Source organism: Phalacrocorax aristotelis, chromosome 4 (assembly GCF_949628215.1).
Source record: "Phalacrocorax aristotelis chromosome 4, bGulAri2.1, whole genome shotgun sequence".
NCBI classification, from domain to species: Eukaryota; Metazoa; Chordata; class Aves; order Suliformes; family Phalacrocoracidae; genus Phalacrocorax; species Phalacrocorax aristotelis.
Window position 1 is genome coordinate 35,016,201 of NC_134279.1, and position 16,866 is coordinate 35,033,066.

A 16,866-nucleotide genomic window follows, 5' to 3' on the forward strand; every position below is an offset into this window, starting at 1 on the left:
AACTAAGTATTTTGAAAAGTCAAAAGTATCTGATTATTTATTGAAGCACGATTTCTACATTGCTAACCGCAACTTTGGTACCCTAAAATAGTAACAGCTTAACTATAGGCAAAATTTCCAAGGGCTTACAGACTTCTTTTCCTTATCCAGACCAAACAGCTGATAGCACTGCTTTTACTGTCAAGCATGTTTGCATCACTCTCTCAAACATTTCAGACTTTCATAATCTTTTTTTTTAATATGTAACTATTGATAACTAGCAATCTTACGTGAGAAAATACACGTTGTACACTGTAGATAAGAAAATAGCTTTTGTTAGGACAAAGGCTTTAACGTTACAAAATGTTAAAATACAATGTAGTATTACATTATCATCTATACAAAGTACCATTCAAATATGATTCTTACAGGTTAAAAAGGCATATTTCTATGAAGAGTCTCAAAAAAGATACACCATAATAATTAAATGTGAATATTTTAAAGAAACTGAATGATGTGTACAAGAATATCTTAATTCCAAACTTCCGCTGTTTTAAGCATATTATAAATGGGTAAAAACAAAGAGGGAAGGAGTTCTACATTATTATTTTAATGTTCAGAACTGACAGTGATTGAGATCAACGGTATTATGTGGCAGCATGAATCAAGCCACTGCCTGCAAAATTGTATGCTCACTACTCTATCTACAATATCGCTCCTTTACCTTCGCCTGTTACAGTAACTGAAACAATGCCTGCATTAGTTAGTTACTCCTTTTGAAAATGTTTTTAGAAGTAACAGTTTATTAATCAAGATAGGAAGACATAATATTTCAATTTTTCAAGGAAATGACTAGGGCTCATCCCTGCTTCTTAAAATTACAGAGCAAAACCACCGTACAGGTCACGGAAGAGGAGCAGAGGCCTGCCCCAAACTGTGTTTGTATTAACGTACACAAGACTGGCTTAGGTGCTACCAGACTGGTGTCCGTGCACATTTCAGTCTCGACCTGTGCAAGTGGTGCACAGCACTGTCCTTCACATCTTTTGTTTTGTCAGATTGAGGTTTAGGCGTTGTTGAAGGCTGTTGGAAAGATACAGAAAACTTCTTTCCTCCCCTCCCCGTTCAATTGTGCCCCCGTGTACTGGCTGACATTGTGTCCAGTATACAAAGGTCAGTAAAAATACAGACTGAGTTTCCTTTTGATCTATTTTTGCTAATTTTTTTCTCTGTATTCTTAGAAGACACCAGACTTAATGACAAATTTAGTGCTATACCTGCACTGAAGCAAATGATGCACTAACACTTACTGGTGTCCAAGTGACAACGTCTCAAGTCAGCTTGAGGCCATGGAGGTAGGCATTACGTGTTGGTCAGACTTTGCAGAAAATGTGAAAGCATCAAACAGGAAGAGTTATTTTATTAAGAAACCAGAGAAAACAGTTAATTTTTGCCAACCTCCACAGTAACTAGCCGAAACAGGGAACAACAATCCCTCAGAGCTGATGCCCATTTGTTTTTGCAACAGTACATGAAATCAACGACAGAGATGTTCTGGGATGTATAAGGAGGCTCTACTGAAGCAACCTTTTACTTAAACCATGGAGGTAAGCTGCTTCAGGTGTGTATTTCTCTAAGCACTGGTTACCTGAAACATTTTCAGCCATTCCTGAAGGCCCGTCGGTGGCTGCACAGATGTAATGCGGCGACGCTGCTGACCCTGGCCATTGGCTGCCCTCAGGTCCCCAAAAGTAGTAGGTGTGGCAGAGCATGGCACCAGCCCTGTGGTACTATGATATAAATAAAAAGTGACAGTCACATGTAAAACATTAAGGCAAATGTAGAAGTCTACTGCAGAACAAAAACTCTAGTACAGAATTTACAACTATTGCTTAAACTCTTTAACTTCATGCAAAAGCAGTAACATGAAAAATTGCTCTGCTGGTCACTCAGGAGGTCAGTTCCCTCGCCGTCACAAAGCCACGTGTTTCTACCACTGCAGTACTAATCCTCCAGCTAGGGGGAAAATGGGGATCACCTTTCAAGGCTGAAAAATTACCACTCGGGTAATTGGCCAGCAGGTTGTCTATAAAGATGCAGGTTTATATATTTCTTTCCTTGCCAGAGTATTTCCTTTCCTTCTGGGCTGCATTTGCGCCTTCTGACTGGTGATGTAGGAAGCCAGAGCTCAGAGTCTCACCTGGATGTGAAATGTGCTACTGCTGCTTCATCACCAAGCAGAAAAAAAAATAATCTATTTTTAGCTCTTAATATATTTTGTTGACAAAGAGCTACTAATATCAAGCAGTTCTAATGGCTTAGTGGTTCGCAACTGTGCTTTGAAATGCTCTATACAGTATTTTAAATGTTGTGGAGTGTTGACAGAGTGACACAGGAATTAAAAGCGGGGCGCGGTGAAGAGGGAAAAGGAGCCAAAGGTGCTCCCTGAATTACAGTTTGATTTTTTCACTCTGACATGTTAAAAACCAGCTCATTCATATGGCACAGAGCTTTTAAAAGAGCTGGGATTATGCTGCTATTGTAGGAGTCTAAAGACATACAGCTGACTGGGTTTTCTGGTTGTTGTGTTTTTTTTAACATAATGTAAAGTACTTCGTTCACAGAATATCAAAGTTGTATTCCCTAGCAGGAAATTTGGAACTCCAGTAGCGTTTGCATAAGCATGAAAATTTTATATACAGTGTGGAACTCCAAAAACCCCTTTGCTTTTGTGTATGATAAATCCAGCTTTTTAGTAGGTATGAGCTTCAGGGGTTTACTGACTTTTCAGTGGCTACAAGAATAGCTTCAAATGATGCAAGGCAAGTTCCTTTTAATATTTATCGCATCATCATCTACAAATATTTCACTCTACTCTTCCTTGTTCTGAAGGACAATCATAGCATGGCCTAACACTTACCCAAACTGGTAAAGAAAAGTAAAGATTGGTTTGTACAGGCTTATTTTTAACTGTTAATTTTACTGGGTAATAACAGAAACAGAAGCTGATATAAAAATACTGTTTCACAGATGAAGGATCCCCTTAATGACATTTGCTCACTGGCTTTACCTGCTACATGCTAAGAAAGTTCATCAGGCCTGTCAATTTTAAGGAGTGCCTGATCCTAGGAAAACAGAAACAAGCAAGCACAAGAACTGCATCATTTGCCTAAATATTATTTATTAAAAAATATTATCAAGCACTTTAGAAGATAGCAGATCAGATGTTATTTAAGGATTATTTTATGCCAATAATGACTCAAAATCCAAGCAATGTCTATTGAAAGTATTTTCAAAACAAAATCTGGGTTTACAGCTTACTCATTCTCATCACCTGTACAGAGATCCAGCAGAAGGCCTATCATTTAAGGTGCAAAATAAGGCTCTTAAAATTGGCTTATACTGGATCTGAGCAATACGTAGCCTTCAGCTTGCCCCAGAACAGATACACTTTAATGTCTTCTGCTGTAAACTGGTTGTCAGTCAAAAACAGTTATTCAAAACAGGATCTAAAAGGCTCTTTCCTTTGACCTGAGATTAAACCACAAGATTTTTGTCTGTGCTTTATTTTTCCTGTATGTTTTCATGCCCCTGAAGCAGCCAGTCAGGTTTCTGTGGAAGCTGGACAAGTCCGGCGGTTCCTCTGAATCTGACAGAATCACCTGACAAGAAGCGTACTTGCTCTGCTGCTGAACTGTTTGCTCCCACTGGAGTGCAGAGAATGGCATGTCACCTGAAGAACTGGTGCCCAACAAGAGTGTTCTCGCATGAGGGTGGTTTAGAAACCTGGAGAAGCTACCAACTTGAGACGTGAGGGGGATGGGGAAGCTGCAACACGTGCTTCTCAGCAACAAGGCATCGCCTCCTCTTTTTCTCTACTGCAGCATTTACACATCTGAAAAGCAACCCTGAAACCTGTTTCCCTCCACCATCATAACTTTTCAGTCATCAACTGATAAACATCTTAAAGGAAGAGAAGTAAAATTTAAGTTACTGCTGAAAGATCCATCAGTGACTGAACGCTGCTATGGCTTATTCAGAAGAAATAACGTCCCCGGCCAGTTTGGGGAGGCAAGCGCAATGCTTGTGTGAGGGCTGATGCTTATTAAAGGGAAAAAATGTAAAAGTTATAAATTCAAGCCAGGAGGGGAAGCAGCGTGATATCCAAGCACACTGTTATGGCAACTGTACAGCAAGAAATGCAGTTGTAAGGCGTGCATCCAGGGCTCTACTCCACCACCGCTCCTCACGTTTAGGAGTGTTTTACCCCACAAAGCATCTGACTGGAACAGCGGCAGTTTTACTCGTGCGATCTGGTACCATTTAGGAGTAGTAAGGAGGCAGGCTAGAACCCGTAATAATTTCATATTGTGGGTAACAAGTACGTGTGTGTGTTCCCGTTAAGATCAGATGGTCTGCTCTGCCTACATAAATTTCCATTCTCTCATTCCTGTTACCATAGCAAAGTGATACATTTGATCACAGTTCGTAATAGTCTTCGGGTTTATCATTACGTCCCTTTTTAAAAATCTGATCGATTTTATTCCCAGGAATGCTTCAGCCCTCAAAAAGTCTCTAAGTAAATGGGCATGCTATATTTAGAATGAAACACAAGCCTCAACCGAAGAAATGCAAGTCTGGCTACTTCATGAAAACTCATTTTCAGTTCACGTAATTTAAATTAGCCAAGCGACATACAAATGCTGATACCGCCCATTCTTTGCTTTACAGTGCTTTAACATTAAGAGGAGCCATGAATCAGGCTTAGCAATTGGAAAGACGGGATACACACAAGAATCAGGATCCAGTGATCCGTTAACTGGATTTAAAATTACCTTGTGTATTCTGAGACTTTGCAGGGTTTCTTTCCCAGAGAGAAAGAACGGACCTCGGAGCCATGGTCCAACTTTCTCTTCATCTGCAAGGTGAGGGAAAAGAGTAACGACATGGATTTAGTTACTTACGCATACTTCTGAAAAAGTAATACATTTTTACCTTTTACTTGAATACTGAATTTCAACAGAGTTGACACTCACAAGATGATTTAAAGCAACACTTTAATTTCTAGCTTCAACAATATTTGAGACATGTTTTATACAGTGCAGATATATATACATTACTGCTGATTTAGGGTCCAAAATCTATTGGAATTACATTCTTTTGATTTCCAAACGTCAAACGTGAAAAAGTGTGCAGAACTCTGTGGTGGTTTATTTCCTAAGCTGGTCCCTCTCTGCTCTCCTGGGAGGGGAGGGAAGGAGCTAAACCAAACCCCTTCATTCTTTGTGTTCAGGTTCATCGCTAAGTCTCTCACGGAAACGGTTAAATTTTAGGTAGCCTGTCTGCACCATAAACCAAACGCTCATTTCAGGGCGTAAGAAAAAAATAACTCCAATATATTTTTTCTTTTGTCTACCCTTTTATTTTAAAGTTGTATGTTGAAAGCATTTATAAAACTGCAGCAAGACCGACTGACAGATTAACTGACGTTTTTACAAGAAGGGCAAGGATGAAAAACACTAAACCTCGGTCTTGAATGTCACCCGTAATTAGATATGATCAAAACCAAATAATGAGCAGGGCAGCTGCTAAAAGGGGAAACCAGTCTGCAAAAATTACCAGAGAGATGGAAACCAGTGAAAGCCATATTTATCCAGTCAGACAAATAAAGATTACTTTCTGCATATTTGGGTAATCTTTAACCACGGGCTTTTGGACTCAATGAGACATACACATGCCAAACGCGTTTTCTGAGTTTTTTGTTGGTTTTCTGTTTTTCAGATGTGACACACCAGAACACTTTAGCCAGCAGAAAAATGCTCACTGCTGCTTACAGCTGTGAGCTGCAAAATGCATAAACTACCTGCGTAACAATTCAGACTTTAGTTTGACCATCTGCTCCCTTTTTTCCAAAATTTCATATTTAAGATACAGTTTAAAAGTTGGCATCTTTCTCACACCACTGATTTGATCTTTTTTAAAATGCTGCGTTAAAACATAGTTCTTTACCCATTTATTCTATCCAGCCTGCCTGCCTAAAAACAAAACACCAAAACCCCCAGAGGATTCTCCAAAGCTTATGGTCCATATACTTTGTTGGCTTTGGTTGGTTTTGTTGTGGTGTTTTTTTTTTTTAAAAAAAAACTTTTAAAATACCATTATTGCTTTCCCTAAAAGCAGTCATCGAAGATCTTGTGCTTTGCTTCATTAGAGATTACAAAGGGAGGATAACTAAGATTAACTATCCTCGTTTTCACAGCAACAGCTACAACGCAACCAGGAGAGCTTGCCAGTAGCCGTGTTTTCTCGCCCGTGCCTCACATGGGACACCCCACAGCATCTCACCACACGCGCATCCAGCCAGAGCCGCCGCGGGCGCTGCCGAACCACCGACCTCACCCTCGCCCCCTCCCCACGCCCCAGGAAGAGCAGCAGCCCCACGAAAACCAGTTGTAAGCATCACTGGAAAATAATGGACACCGTCTTGTACTGCTGCGCTAGACGAGCAAGCCATCAAAATTACTGCAAGCATAAATGAGACGTTTTAGCACGGATTTCAGTATTTGATGATAGACTTTTCAGAAAGGATTTTTTTTCTGCTTGAGGAAAATTTTTATTTCCAGCCTGCCTTTCTGAGAGGTTATCACCATCGTGCTCCTCTCCTGCTTCTCTTAAGAGGGAGATGCAGTTTTCCAAAAGCAAAACCCTAAAAATAACAAGCACGAAGCCTGCAGTAGAACAAGCGGCTACAGTGATTTACTCTTTTGCTTTAGCAAAGAAAACAATATGCAGTTCTCTAGTCTGTTGCCTAATAATGATTTCACCCGTTTCTTTTGAAAGCGTGGTTTTTTTCGGGTATTTTGGGGAACTTTCTCACGGGGTCCACCACACGGGTGGACTTTCGGCATCTCAGAAGGTGCTAAGTAAATACACGGGCAAAAACGTCGTTTGCTAGATGAAGAAGATAAAACTTTCTCTACAGCAGGGAGGTCTGGTGACACGATTCAGACATCAGTAAGGTATCTGTGTAACCGAAAAACAGAGGCTGCCCAGCAAACATCCCCCTAAATATTTAATCTGTCGCTAGGAAAACACAACTCCTTTACAACGTTTATTTATGGAAATAAGTGAGATTGCAGCGTATTAAAAAAAAAAAAAAAAAAAAAAAAGAAGAAGCAGGGGATGTACCGCATCGCCGCCGCCGCCAAGCGCCGGCAGGTCTCCCCGGCAGCACACGGCAGCACACTGCAGCGACAGCCCCGCGCCGCCCGCACGTTTCCGCCCGCGGAGCGGAAAAGCCGCGGAAGCCGCGCGGAAAAGCCGCGGAAGCCGCGCGCCCCCCGCCACCCCCCATTCCTCCCCGCCGTCCGCGGGCGCGCAGCCGGGGCGGGGCGGCCACTCACTTTGTAGAAGATCATCTTGAGGGTGCCGTAGAAACCCATGGTGTCGGCGCGCTTCCCCTTGCGCGGCTGCGGCGCCCCGCGGGCCCGGCGGCCGGGCAGGCGCTGGCAGTACAGCCCCTTCTCCGGCAGGTAGGTCACCGCCTCCCGCGCCGACATGCTCGGGCACGGCGGGCGGCGGCGGCGGCGGCGCGGCGCGGCTCGGCCCGGCTCGGCTCGGCCCTGCCCTGCCCTGCCCGCCTGCGCCGCGCAGAGCCCGGCTCCCCCTGCCCGCCCCCCGCGCCCGCCCCGTCCCTCCCTCCCCGCCCGCCTCCGCAGCGGCGGCGCGGCACTGCGGGCTGCGCGGCCGGGGGGAGCCCGCGGCGGGAAACCGCCCCCGCCCGCGGAAAGAGCCCGGAGGGGGGGGACGGGGGGGACGACGGACACACAGCGCGGCCTGGGCTGGGGTCACTCCACCGCCTCACCCCTCCCCCTCTTGCCCCCAGACCGCCCCGGCGGCCGGGGGCCTGCGCCCCCAACGCCCCCCCCACCCCCCCGCTCTGTTCCCCCCACCGCCGCACGCTTCACGGTTTTCCAAGCGGGAGCAAAACAAGCTCATTTCCACTAATTATAATTATACCGCCGCCCTCGGCGAGCCTGGCTGGACTCGTACGTGATTGCGCTCCGTGGACGGACGCAAATTAGTCCTCTGAAAGTGCGGTTAATTTTAGAATAATTCGAAATACGCTACAGTTTTGCCAGGGGGAAAAAGATGCTGAAATACCCTCTATTGGCTAAACAATAGAATAAACGGGGTTTGAAGATTTAGGAGCTGGAAGACCCGAACCCAGCAATTATGTAATAGGCGGTAAAACGTTAATTCCCAGGCTGGGAGCGGTGGAGCCGCGAAAGGCGGGAGCGGGTCCCGGGTCTCCCCGGGACGCAGGCAGCCTTCCCCGCGCACCTGGAGCAGCCTGCGCGCTCCCGCGCCGGTAACGGGCGGCCCTCCGGCAACACCAAGCCATCTTAGCTCGGGCTTCGCAAGCAAACCCTGTGAAGGATGCTCACCTACACTTCAGTGAAAGCGCAAGGAAAGCCCTAGGTAATTACTTGCTAAAGAAGGCTCGTTTCTTTTGGCCGTTTCCTACTCTCTGCACGGTAGCAAATCTGTTCAGTTCACCCTTACGGTTCGATTCAAGGGCACTGAAGTTCCCGACATATGGCTGGGCTCTCAGACAGATACCTGCAACCAGCACAGCAGCTAGGCAGCTTTTTTTTTTTTTTTACTTTCCACACAGACAACTCAAATACGAGACTCCAGCTTCCGCAGTTTTTTCTTGGTTTTCGTTTGGGTTTTTTCCCCTCCCGCAAAGTTTTCTGCCCAAGTTCAGAGCAGCGCGGAGCGTACCCAGGACGTGGTCTGACGCTGCAGCGTTCCGCTGTAATTTTCCCCAGGTACAGTGGGAACGCTCAGCAGCCCTCCAGACCGGTGCACTCAAACAGAAGCAAACACATAGTCAGCTCCTGTTGACCTGAGGGGAAACCGTCTTTATCACCCAAATCAGTAAAAAAAAAAAAAAAGAACACACATCTAAAGGAGCGGAATTACTTTCTGTAAAACCCGTCAGCTTCCTCATTAGTACTTAAAAAAAAAAAAATCTCATACATATTATTGCTTTGTAACAGCTGAGTGTGCCAGGCGTTAGCACACTCAGGTAAGGCAAAATCACTACCCTGACAGCACACGAGATCCCACTTCTGTACTGTTTTACGCATCTCCCATCCAACGCTGAGTCCTCGTAGTCTTTTTCATCTCCCAGTGGAAATGGTTCTGCCCATCAAATCTTGGCATTTATGCCATTATCCATTAAACTGCAGTGCTGTATATTTTATGAGAACAAAATGGTCTTGAGTTGACTTCATACCTCAGATATGAAGAGAGCTGTACATATCCCAGGAGACTATTACTGTCTTCCTTTGCTAGCACATCACATGCAAAGGGGAAGGGGGGAAAAAAAAAAAAACATAGGCTGCATATACACATTAAATAATCACAGGAAGCAATTAGTACCCAAATCATCAGAGTAAGAAAGAATTTGAATGCTCTTGCTGTGGGGATTTAGCAGTACTTCATATACATGCATGCATAATGCCCTGTAATGTTCACAGCTATCTCTGCCCTTCTCCAGCCCGTGAGTGCATTCGATGCAGAGGGGGGACGATGGCTACTTTTCCTCCAGCACCACAGCGGGCACTGACAGGAAATCCTCAGGGAGCAGCCTCTCCCCCAGCCCAAAGGCAACTTGCCTGACAGCGTAACTAGATTTATCCTTTGCAAAAAATGTGCTTCAGAGAAAGCAGTCAATGAGTTGACTAATAATTAGAAATTACTATTTTCCTCTCTTTTGGAGTACTACTACTGCCGATTCCTTCTCTTTTGATAATGATTGGCAGATATTCTCTCACGGTAAAAAACCACCGACGTAACTGCTAATCTCTCTTGCTTCAGTCAGGACCCATGTAGTAACCCCAACAGTCATTTGCTAGTAGTAGAAAACTTGGTATATCAGGCATTTATTCTGCACAAAAGGTTTGGGGTTTTTCCTAATTTTAGCTACAGGTACCACAGGCAGATTTTGACATTTGAACGCAGACCATCTTTTATCTAGCAGTCTGCCTTTCTCAGAGCAAGAGGCAAAAATTGCATATGGATATGGCTCTGGCTCTCACTTATCTAGTCTTTTTCTCTATAGTGGTACCACTTTTGATTCTCTACAAGTGAAGAATCCTCATCCCTACCTCAAATTAGGTTTGATAGTCTCTGGGTAGCAGCGAGACCACGCTGGTTGGGTGTCTGCTCTTCCCCAAAATGCCTAACCACCGCCTGGGCTCTCTGTAGTCGATGGAGAGGAACACACTCCACCAGAGGCTACAGGCACCTCCTGTTAGGCCCCCGCTCTAAGGTACTGTGTAGAAATGGCCTTCTCTTTCTCCCTTCACTTTGAGAGCTCCCCTGTCCTCAGAAAGGTTTAGTGTCATAAATACACCACACCCTCAATTGTAAGAAATTACTTAAGGCTTTGCAAAAGTAGCGGGGAACCGCGCAACCCGGGAAGACTGAGCTCTGCCGCAGGTCGCTCAGCTTCACCCTGCGCCTTCCTGGAAAACACAGCGGCAGAGGAATAAGGCCCCAACCCCTCAGATGCTTTTGAGAGCCTGACAGCAAGTAGCAGAGATGATGCATTCGTTTACATCTCTACTGACATTTGAAATTATATTTATTGCAGTTACTTGATATGCTCCAGGAATACTTACTTAATGGTATAAAAAGTAAATGCTCATCACAAATTAAGGTACACTGAGGAAGACTATAGTTCATAAAGCAATGTTAAGAGGAAAATCTAAGGTTGCCATGTTTCTTTCCCTATTTGATATATATAAAAATATATTCAACTTCAAAGATTGGTTTTATTTTGTTTAAGCCGAAGATAATTTTTCAAGTTTTTAAAACCACAAACAGCGTACAATTCGTGACATTTAGAAAAATGTCTACACCAAAATTACACAGTTTCCAGTGGACCCAAGTCCAATCTTATTTCCCGTCAGTACTGCCAGCTCTTAATTAATAAAAATTCACACCATCCAATTCTTTTCCTGTTGGCAACATTTCTAGCACCTTTACCAGTTTGTCATGTGGCATGCTGTAATTAAGACCGTCTATTACTTCTAATGAAAGACTAGAATGAATTACAGAAATCACCCGCAGAGCTATATAATCCCCAGAAGAACTGAGATTACAGTGCAACAGACCAAAGAAACAACATTTTTGTTTTTGTGGTTGGAGAAACATTTTTGAGCGGAGAGGCCACAGGATGGTCTGGCCGGGGTAAATGGCCAGTCAGCATTTTGGAAGCATACTGGTGCTTAAACCACGGAATGCAAAAGCCGTAATTGGCGTTTCGCATGCGAGTATGTGCGTTAGGAGCATAATGTGTGCAGGAGGAACTGTGGAGCAATATGGTTTGGTATCTCCATTAATATTGGTAAATGCATCACTCAAGACGGTGCCAGAAGGGATTCTGTGTACTCTGCACATTTAGCAGGCGTTTAGCAGACTGACTCCTTTAGGAACATTTCAGAAGTATTTTCATGTGTTGTCTAATAGGGTTGCATTTTTTTTCCACCGAGGAAATCAAATGCCCTAATCAAGAGGGGCCAAATCCTTAGGTGTACAAGGCTTACCCTGGAGACAGTGAAGATGACCCAGAAAGGAGAGTCATGCTTAGTTATTTTTCCCTTTCTCAAATTTGGACCTGCTTAAGTTCTAAACACTTCCCTTCTGCTTGGTAATCTAGTTTGGGCAGCTGCAGCAGCCAGAGCTTTGTCTTCTACATTCAACCTCTTCATCCGACCACATACTTCATTTAATTTGCCAAATGCTCCCATTCAGGCAAGAATCTGGCCCCGCAGAGAGGTACTTCTGCCATCTGCTTTAGACATTTAGCTACAGCTTAGCTTAGCACACCTACATGTAAAAGCCTAAGTTCCCTATTCAGTCAATGAGAAAGGCAGACGCTAGAGTCCAAAGTCTTAGAAGAGGAGAAAAAAATCCCATACGATAGCAAGTGTTAAACATGTTCCAGAGTTACTCAGGGCAGGCCTTTCCTCTACAAATGGCACCGCTATTATTGCCAGATCTTTTTCTTTTTCAATATATTATGAAATGAAACAAGTGATCCACTGGGATCTTGGAAATCCCATGTTCTCACAGTTTCTCCTGGTTCAGCTTGGGCTAGTCAATGACCTTAATTAAGGCTGTCGCTAATTTGAGATTTATTAGAGTGCATCCTAGGTGCTGAGCTAGAAGCGATGTTATGGGTAAACTCCATACCTGTGGGCAGGGCGAGACAAAAGTTTTAGGGCACTGACCAATTAAGGGAGAGTGATATTTGGATAACAGGCAAAGTTCAAGGGCACAGCCTACAACGCACCTTATCTCACAGGTATAACCATGTGTTTGTGTAGAATATACAACTAGCATTGATGCAACAGAACAGACTTGAAGAAATTAAGTGCACCAGTTTGTGACCAACAGCTGCTACGTTCAGAGTATGAAGGAAGAACAAATGCAGCTTGGCTCCCTGGAAGCAGTTTAGATGGAGGAATTTCTACTCAATTTACTTGCAATGCCTGCAGCAGGCTTAGAGAAGCCCACTCCAGCATGTTTGCATCAACATAATTGTAGAAAGACATTTAAGCTTAAGATCTTGTGTAGTTCAACCCAAACACAATCCTGCACGTTGCCACCACCTTGCTGATCAGTGACATGTTTTTGCGGTGTTGATGAACTTAAGAGTTTGGGATGAAGTATGGAAAGCAGCAGGAACTCTACCATAGGAGGAAGGACACGCAGAAGCACTACAGTGAATTGTACAGTCTTCTAAAGCTTACTTAAATGGACCGGAGAATACATATTACAAAGTATGAGAGGTGCTACTGAATCGGTTTACTAATTGTGTAGTGTTTCTTAGCAAAGCATTTTGAAGAATGCTTTCACACTGAAATTTCCCACACATTATTATTATTTATTTCCATGCAAAGTAAGGTACTGTAGTTAAACAACATTGTAAATAGCCCCTAAGTTTTGTTTTTGCAGGGAAGGAAATGGCATAGACAGCAACTAAAAATCAGATTAATATTTATTAATAAATCATGATTTTATTAGAATAGTATGAACATTGATTATAAATACTGTTTTTAAAGGAATATATCTGTAGCAGAGATTCCCCATAAACCACTTCCTTTTAACATTTGCCTTTAAAAAAACCCTAAATTTTAAATATATTGTGATAGGATTCAAAAGGTGTGCTAGTTAAAGGCCACAAAAATAGCTTTGAAAAGGATCTATACATGAAGTGTATGTAACAGACTGCAGCAGCGGATATTTAGAATAAAATTAAATTGTTTTAAGAGCAGGAAGATTGCAAAGACAGGCTTAATGTAATACGGCATCACTGTGTCTCCAGCAGAGCAGAACTCCCCTCTGAAGGTCATATTTCCTGTCCTTTTTGTTGGTTGCCTGTAGTTGGGCACAGAACTTGCAACATATGCCTCGTTGCTTAGGTTATTGTAAAGGAGCACAGCCAAAGCTGTCATACACCCATTTATGAAGGGGACAGTTCCACGCACTGTTTCTTGGTGGCACCACCAGCTTAAAGATGTCCCAGCCTCACCTGCTCATTCCCATCCCCGAACGGCTCTTGTCCTTATTTCTGCAGGAACAAGCATCTGTAGAAATGCTCTGTGAACCAGATTCATTAACTGCTGTGGGGTGAGGAGAAATAGGTTTAAGTTTTTTCCGTCTGGTGTTTTTTTTCAATTTTTTTAGAACTGGTTTAATTTTCCACCATGCCCTCACAGACAACTGAGCCAGCAGAAGCAAATGAGCAATTCACAGGCAGGGCGCAAACTTCTTGAGCCAGCTACACCACTGAGAGAAAGGTATGAGGAAATGTGACCTGAGTGTCCCACGCAGAGAGCATAAGCCTATTATTTACACCTAGAGGCATCACTCTCTCAGCTATAGTTTGATGTTCATTTAAGCCAACACAGCCACTGAAAAAAAAGAAAAAAAAAAGCAGCAGTCCCTGCACCGGCGGCTGCCCTTGGCCATCCATTTCTATGCTTGCCTCACCTCCTCAGGGGTGCCACCACAGCCTTTGCTGTATGGCTGTGTGGTCAACTGGCCTGGCAACTGACCTAGGGACAGCAAAAAGCTGCGCTATTTTTCAGCCCGGTCAGATTCCCCACCTCCCTCACTGCATGGCCACACAGATGTCTGCGCCAGCATAGCAAGAGGTACAGCCTGATCTCCTTTAAAACTTACCCAAGCCCCCAGAAGAGCTACCTTAAACGCTTGCCAAACTACAGCCTTAGGTGAAATGGCAAGGAACATGGGTTTAGGCTTTGTCCTCCCAACCCAGGGGGCTGTATTATTACCACGGAGTGACTTATTTGCATTGAAAAACATACTTAAGTCTCTGTCAAATGGAAATGGACACTCAAATATTAAAGTTTTACCGTAAAACAAGCACAACAAGGCGAACCGCAGGCAGGGGGTAGAATGTCAACCCTTCTTAAACATGTCATGCTAAAACTCCAAGGAGCTTGTCTCATTAGAACTGTATATTATTTCACTTGAAAAAAAAAACCCAAAACATTTTATTCCCAAAGCATTTTTTTTTTCCTTGTTAAAGATAAATGAAAACAAAAATAAAAATATCCATGGAGCTAGGCTTCATGTTGCTTTTAATTCCTGGTGACAGTAACCACATGCAAGTCTCCTACAGAGAAATCTTGTATGGTTTGTTTTAAAACTAGCAATATTATCATATAATAAATATTTTTTTCATAATACATATTCATAAGGAGCAGAGTTAAGGTTGCTAATGCAACCTGCACTTTCACGTACTTGACTGCTTTCCATGCAACAGGAACATTGAGTTGCTTTTTTGTGTTTTGTTTCTCCACAGTATTGTTACATTATTCATTTTTCAAAAGAAGAAGGTATTACATATAATGCATCTTGCAAAACATTCGCTAATGGCAGCAGATCTTCGTAAGGACTGCGTCTCCATTCATTGTGCTCCTATTAAAGTTAACTGTAATCTATTTATTATATCATTAAACTTAATATATTGTAAGAGGAATTCTATTTATAGATGCAGTAATAGCTGTGCTAATCACTCAAGTTCACATTGAGCAGGGCTGTGCTTCTGTCTGAGACACAGCAGCAGTTGCTTCAGAGACCAAAGTATGTTCCTAAATTTCCCGAAGAGATGACCTTGCGAGCTTCATCCTGCGCAAGCCCGAGCGGCACCGCGCAGGCTGCTGTGGCCAGCCAGCCTGGTGTCACCCTGCCCGGCTGAACAGCCCCTGCACCCCGCTGGCACCCACCCCTGCTCTGTGGAGGAAGCTGGCACTGCGCATCCCATCCGGGTTCCTCCCTTGGGCTGCTCTTTTCCCGGATATCCCTACTCACCACTGAATCCATGGGCAGAGGCTGCCACACACCACTTGGGCACAGGGTATTCAGTCTGGGGCAATGCAAAGACAGCAGTCCGCACCCGCACCTCACTCTTTGGGTGCTTACGTAGTCGCTTTCCAAAATACCACCCCTGGGCTCCATTTTTAGTAATTTTATCTCATGTTCTTATTACAGTAATTTCACAGATCCTGCCTGTTATGTAGCCCATAAAGTTAGAAAACCATGTGCTTGAGACTGTTCTTAAATCCTGTCATAGGCGCACAAAGCACAAGCCCTCCTGGCTGATCAACAGATGACGACCACAATACAAAACGACCAAACAAACCCCAATAAAACAACCCTAATAGGGATCGGTTCTTTTTTTCAATATTTCAAGCACAGAGATGAGTTGGTTTTGTTTATATTGACAAGAATGTTTCCAAACTGGTGAAGCGTACATTTCTGCCTTTGAATACCAGTGGTCAAACTCTTTTCATTCAAATGTAAGCAGGTTGGGAAATCACCTTTGTACAGAAAAAGAAAAGTCTGCTTGGACTTGGATGGCTTTCCAAAAAAGTCTGTCCTTCACACTGAATACAAATGGAGTGCTGGTATCTAATGCCTGCTTTCTGTTAACTTTTCTATTTTTATTTTCTTTGGAGATAGCTTAATTTTGATTGCCAAGTGCTTATTTATCTGGCATAATCTATAGAAATCTGTTTACAAAATAGATTCTGCCTCTCATTTGTGGTATGTGAGAATGATAATGGGTTAGTGGTGAGCCTTTAGGCTACAGACAGAAGAATTCCTGGAATTATAGATGATACCAGAAGGATTTAGGAAGAATTTGAAGAAAAAACTATTAAAAATGTCAAATCTCTTTTCCTACCTGCATTACCTAAAGAGAGTATAAAGGTTACAAAACCAAGCATTCAACAGAATTTGAAATGACAGGTGTAAGATGCTTTTACTCCTATAAAGCTGCTTACCAAGACAGTCCTGTGCATGGTGCATACAGAGTAAGACAGATTCTGTGGAAAAACCAGCAGCCTAGGTTGTAATTTAAGACACATCGTTACCCGCTTGTGCATGTGCATCAAGTTTGCAAAGGCAAACTTGCGAGTGTTTTCGGCATGGCATCCTGGCAGGATTTTATAACATCATGGGAATTTAATTTTCCCCCCGTCATCTGGCAACACGGTGACTCCCTGCTCAGCGTGCCAGTGGCATAGGGCAGCCTGAGCCCCCACATGATGCCCCGCTGCTGCAGGTAATCAGCGGTGAGGAATACAGCAGGATGCCACCCTTGGTGCAGCAGCACTAGAGGAAGATGATCATGATGTGCAAGTTTCAGGGCTGATAGCAGAAGGATGGGACCCATGAATCTCAGCCTCGGAGAGGAGTTTGTCCTGTTGAATGTGTATGAATCTCCTGGGCTCCCCCCATCCCTTCCTCATCCTCACTTCTCTGTAGCCACCAGCC

General features: G+C 43.6%; 1 protein-coding gene across 2 annotated transcripts in view; it reads right to left on the reverse strand.

Annotated features, from left to right (window-relative positions):
* Positions 1 to 16,866, reverse strand: part of FBXW7 (F-box and WD repeat domain containing 7) — a 190,397-nt gene that overhangs the window by 26,395 nt on the left and 147,136 nt on the right. Inside the window, exons 1-3 of one of the 2 annotated variants that reach the window (XM_075090933.1) lie at positions 7,383 to 7,655; positions 4,815 to 4,897; positions 1,628 to 1,769 (exon numbers count right to left, since the gene is read on the reverse strand). In XM_075090933.1, coding sequence (XP_074947034.1) covers positions 1,628 to 1,769; positions 4,815 to 4,897; positions 7,383 to 7,538 — 381 coding nt within the window. In that variant the 5' untranslated portion in view covers positions 7,539 to 7,655. Of the gene's footprint in view, positions 1 to 1,627; positions 1,770 to 4,814; positions 4,898 to 7,382; positions 7,656 to 16,866 lie in introns of those variants that run through there. The other variant, XM_075090932.1, reaches the window with a different exon arrangement.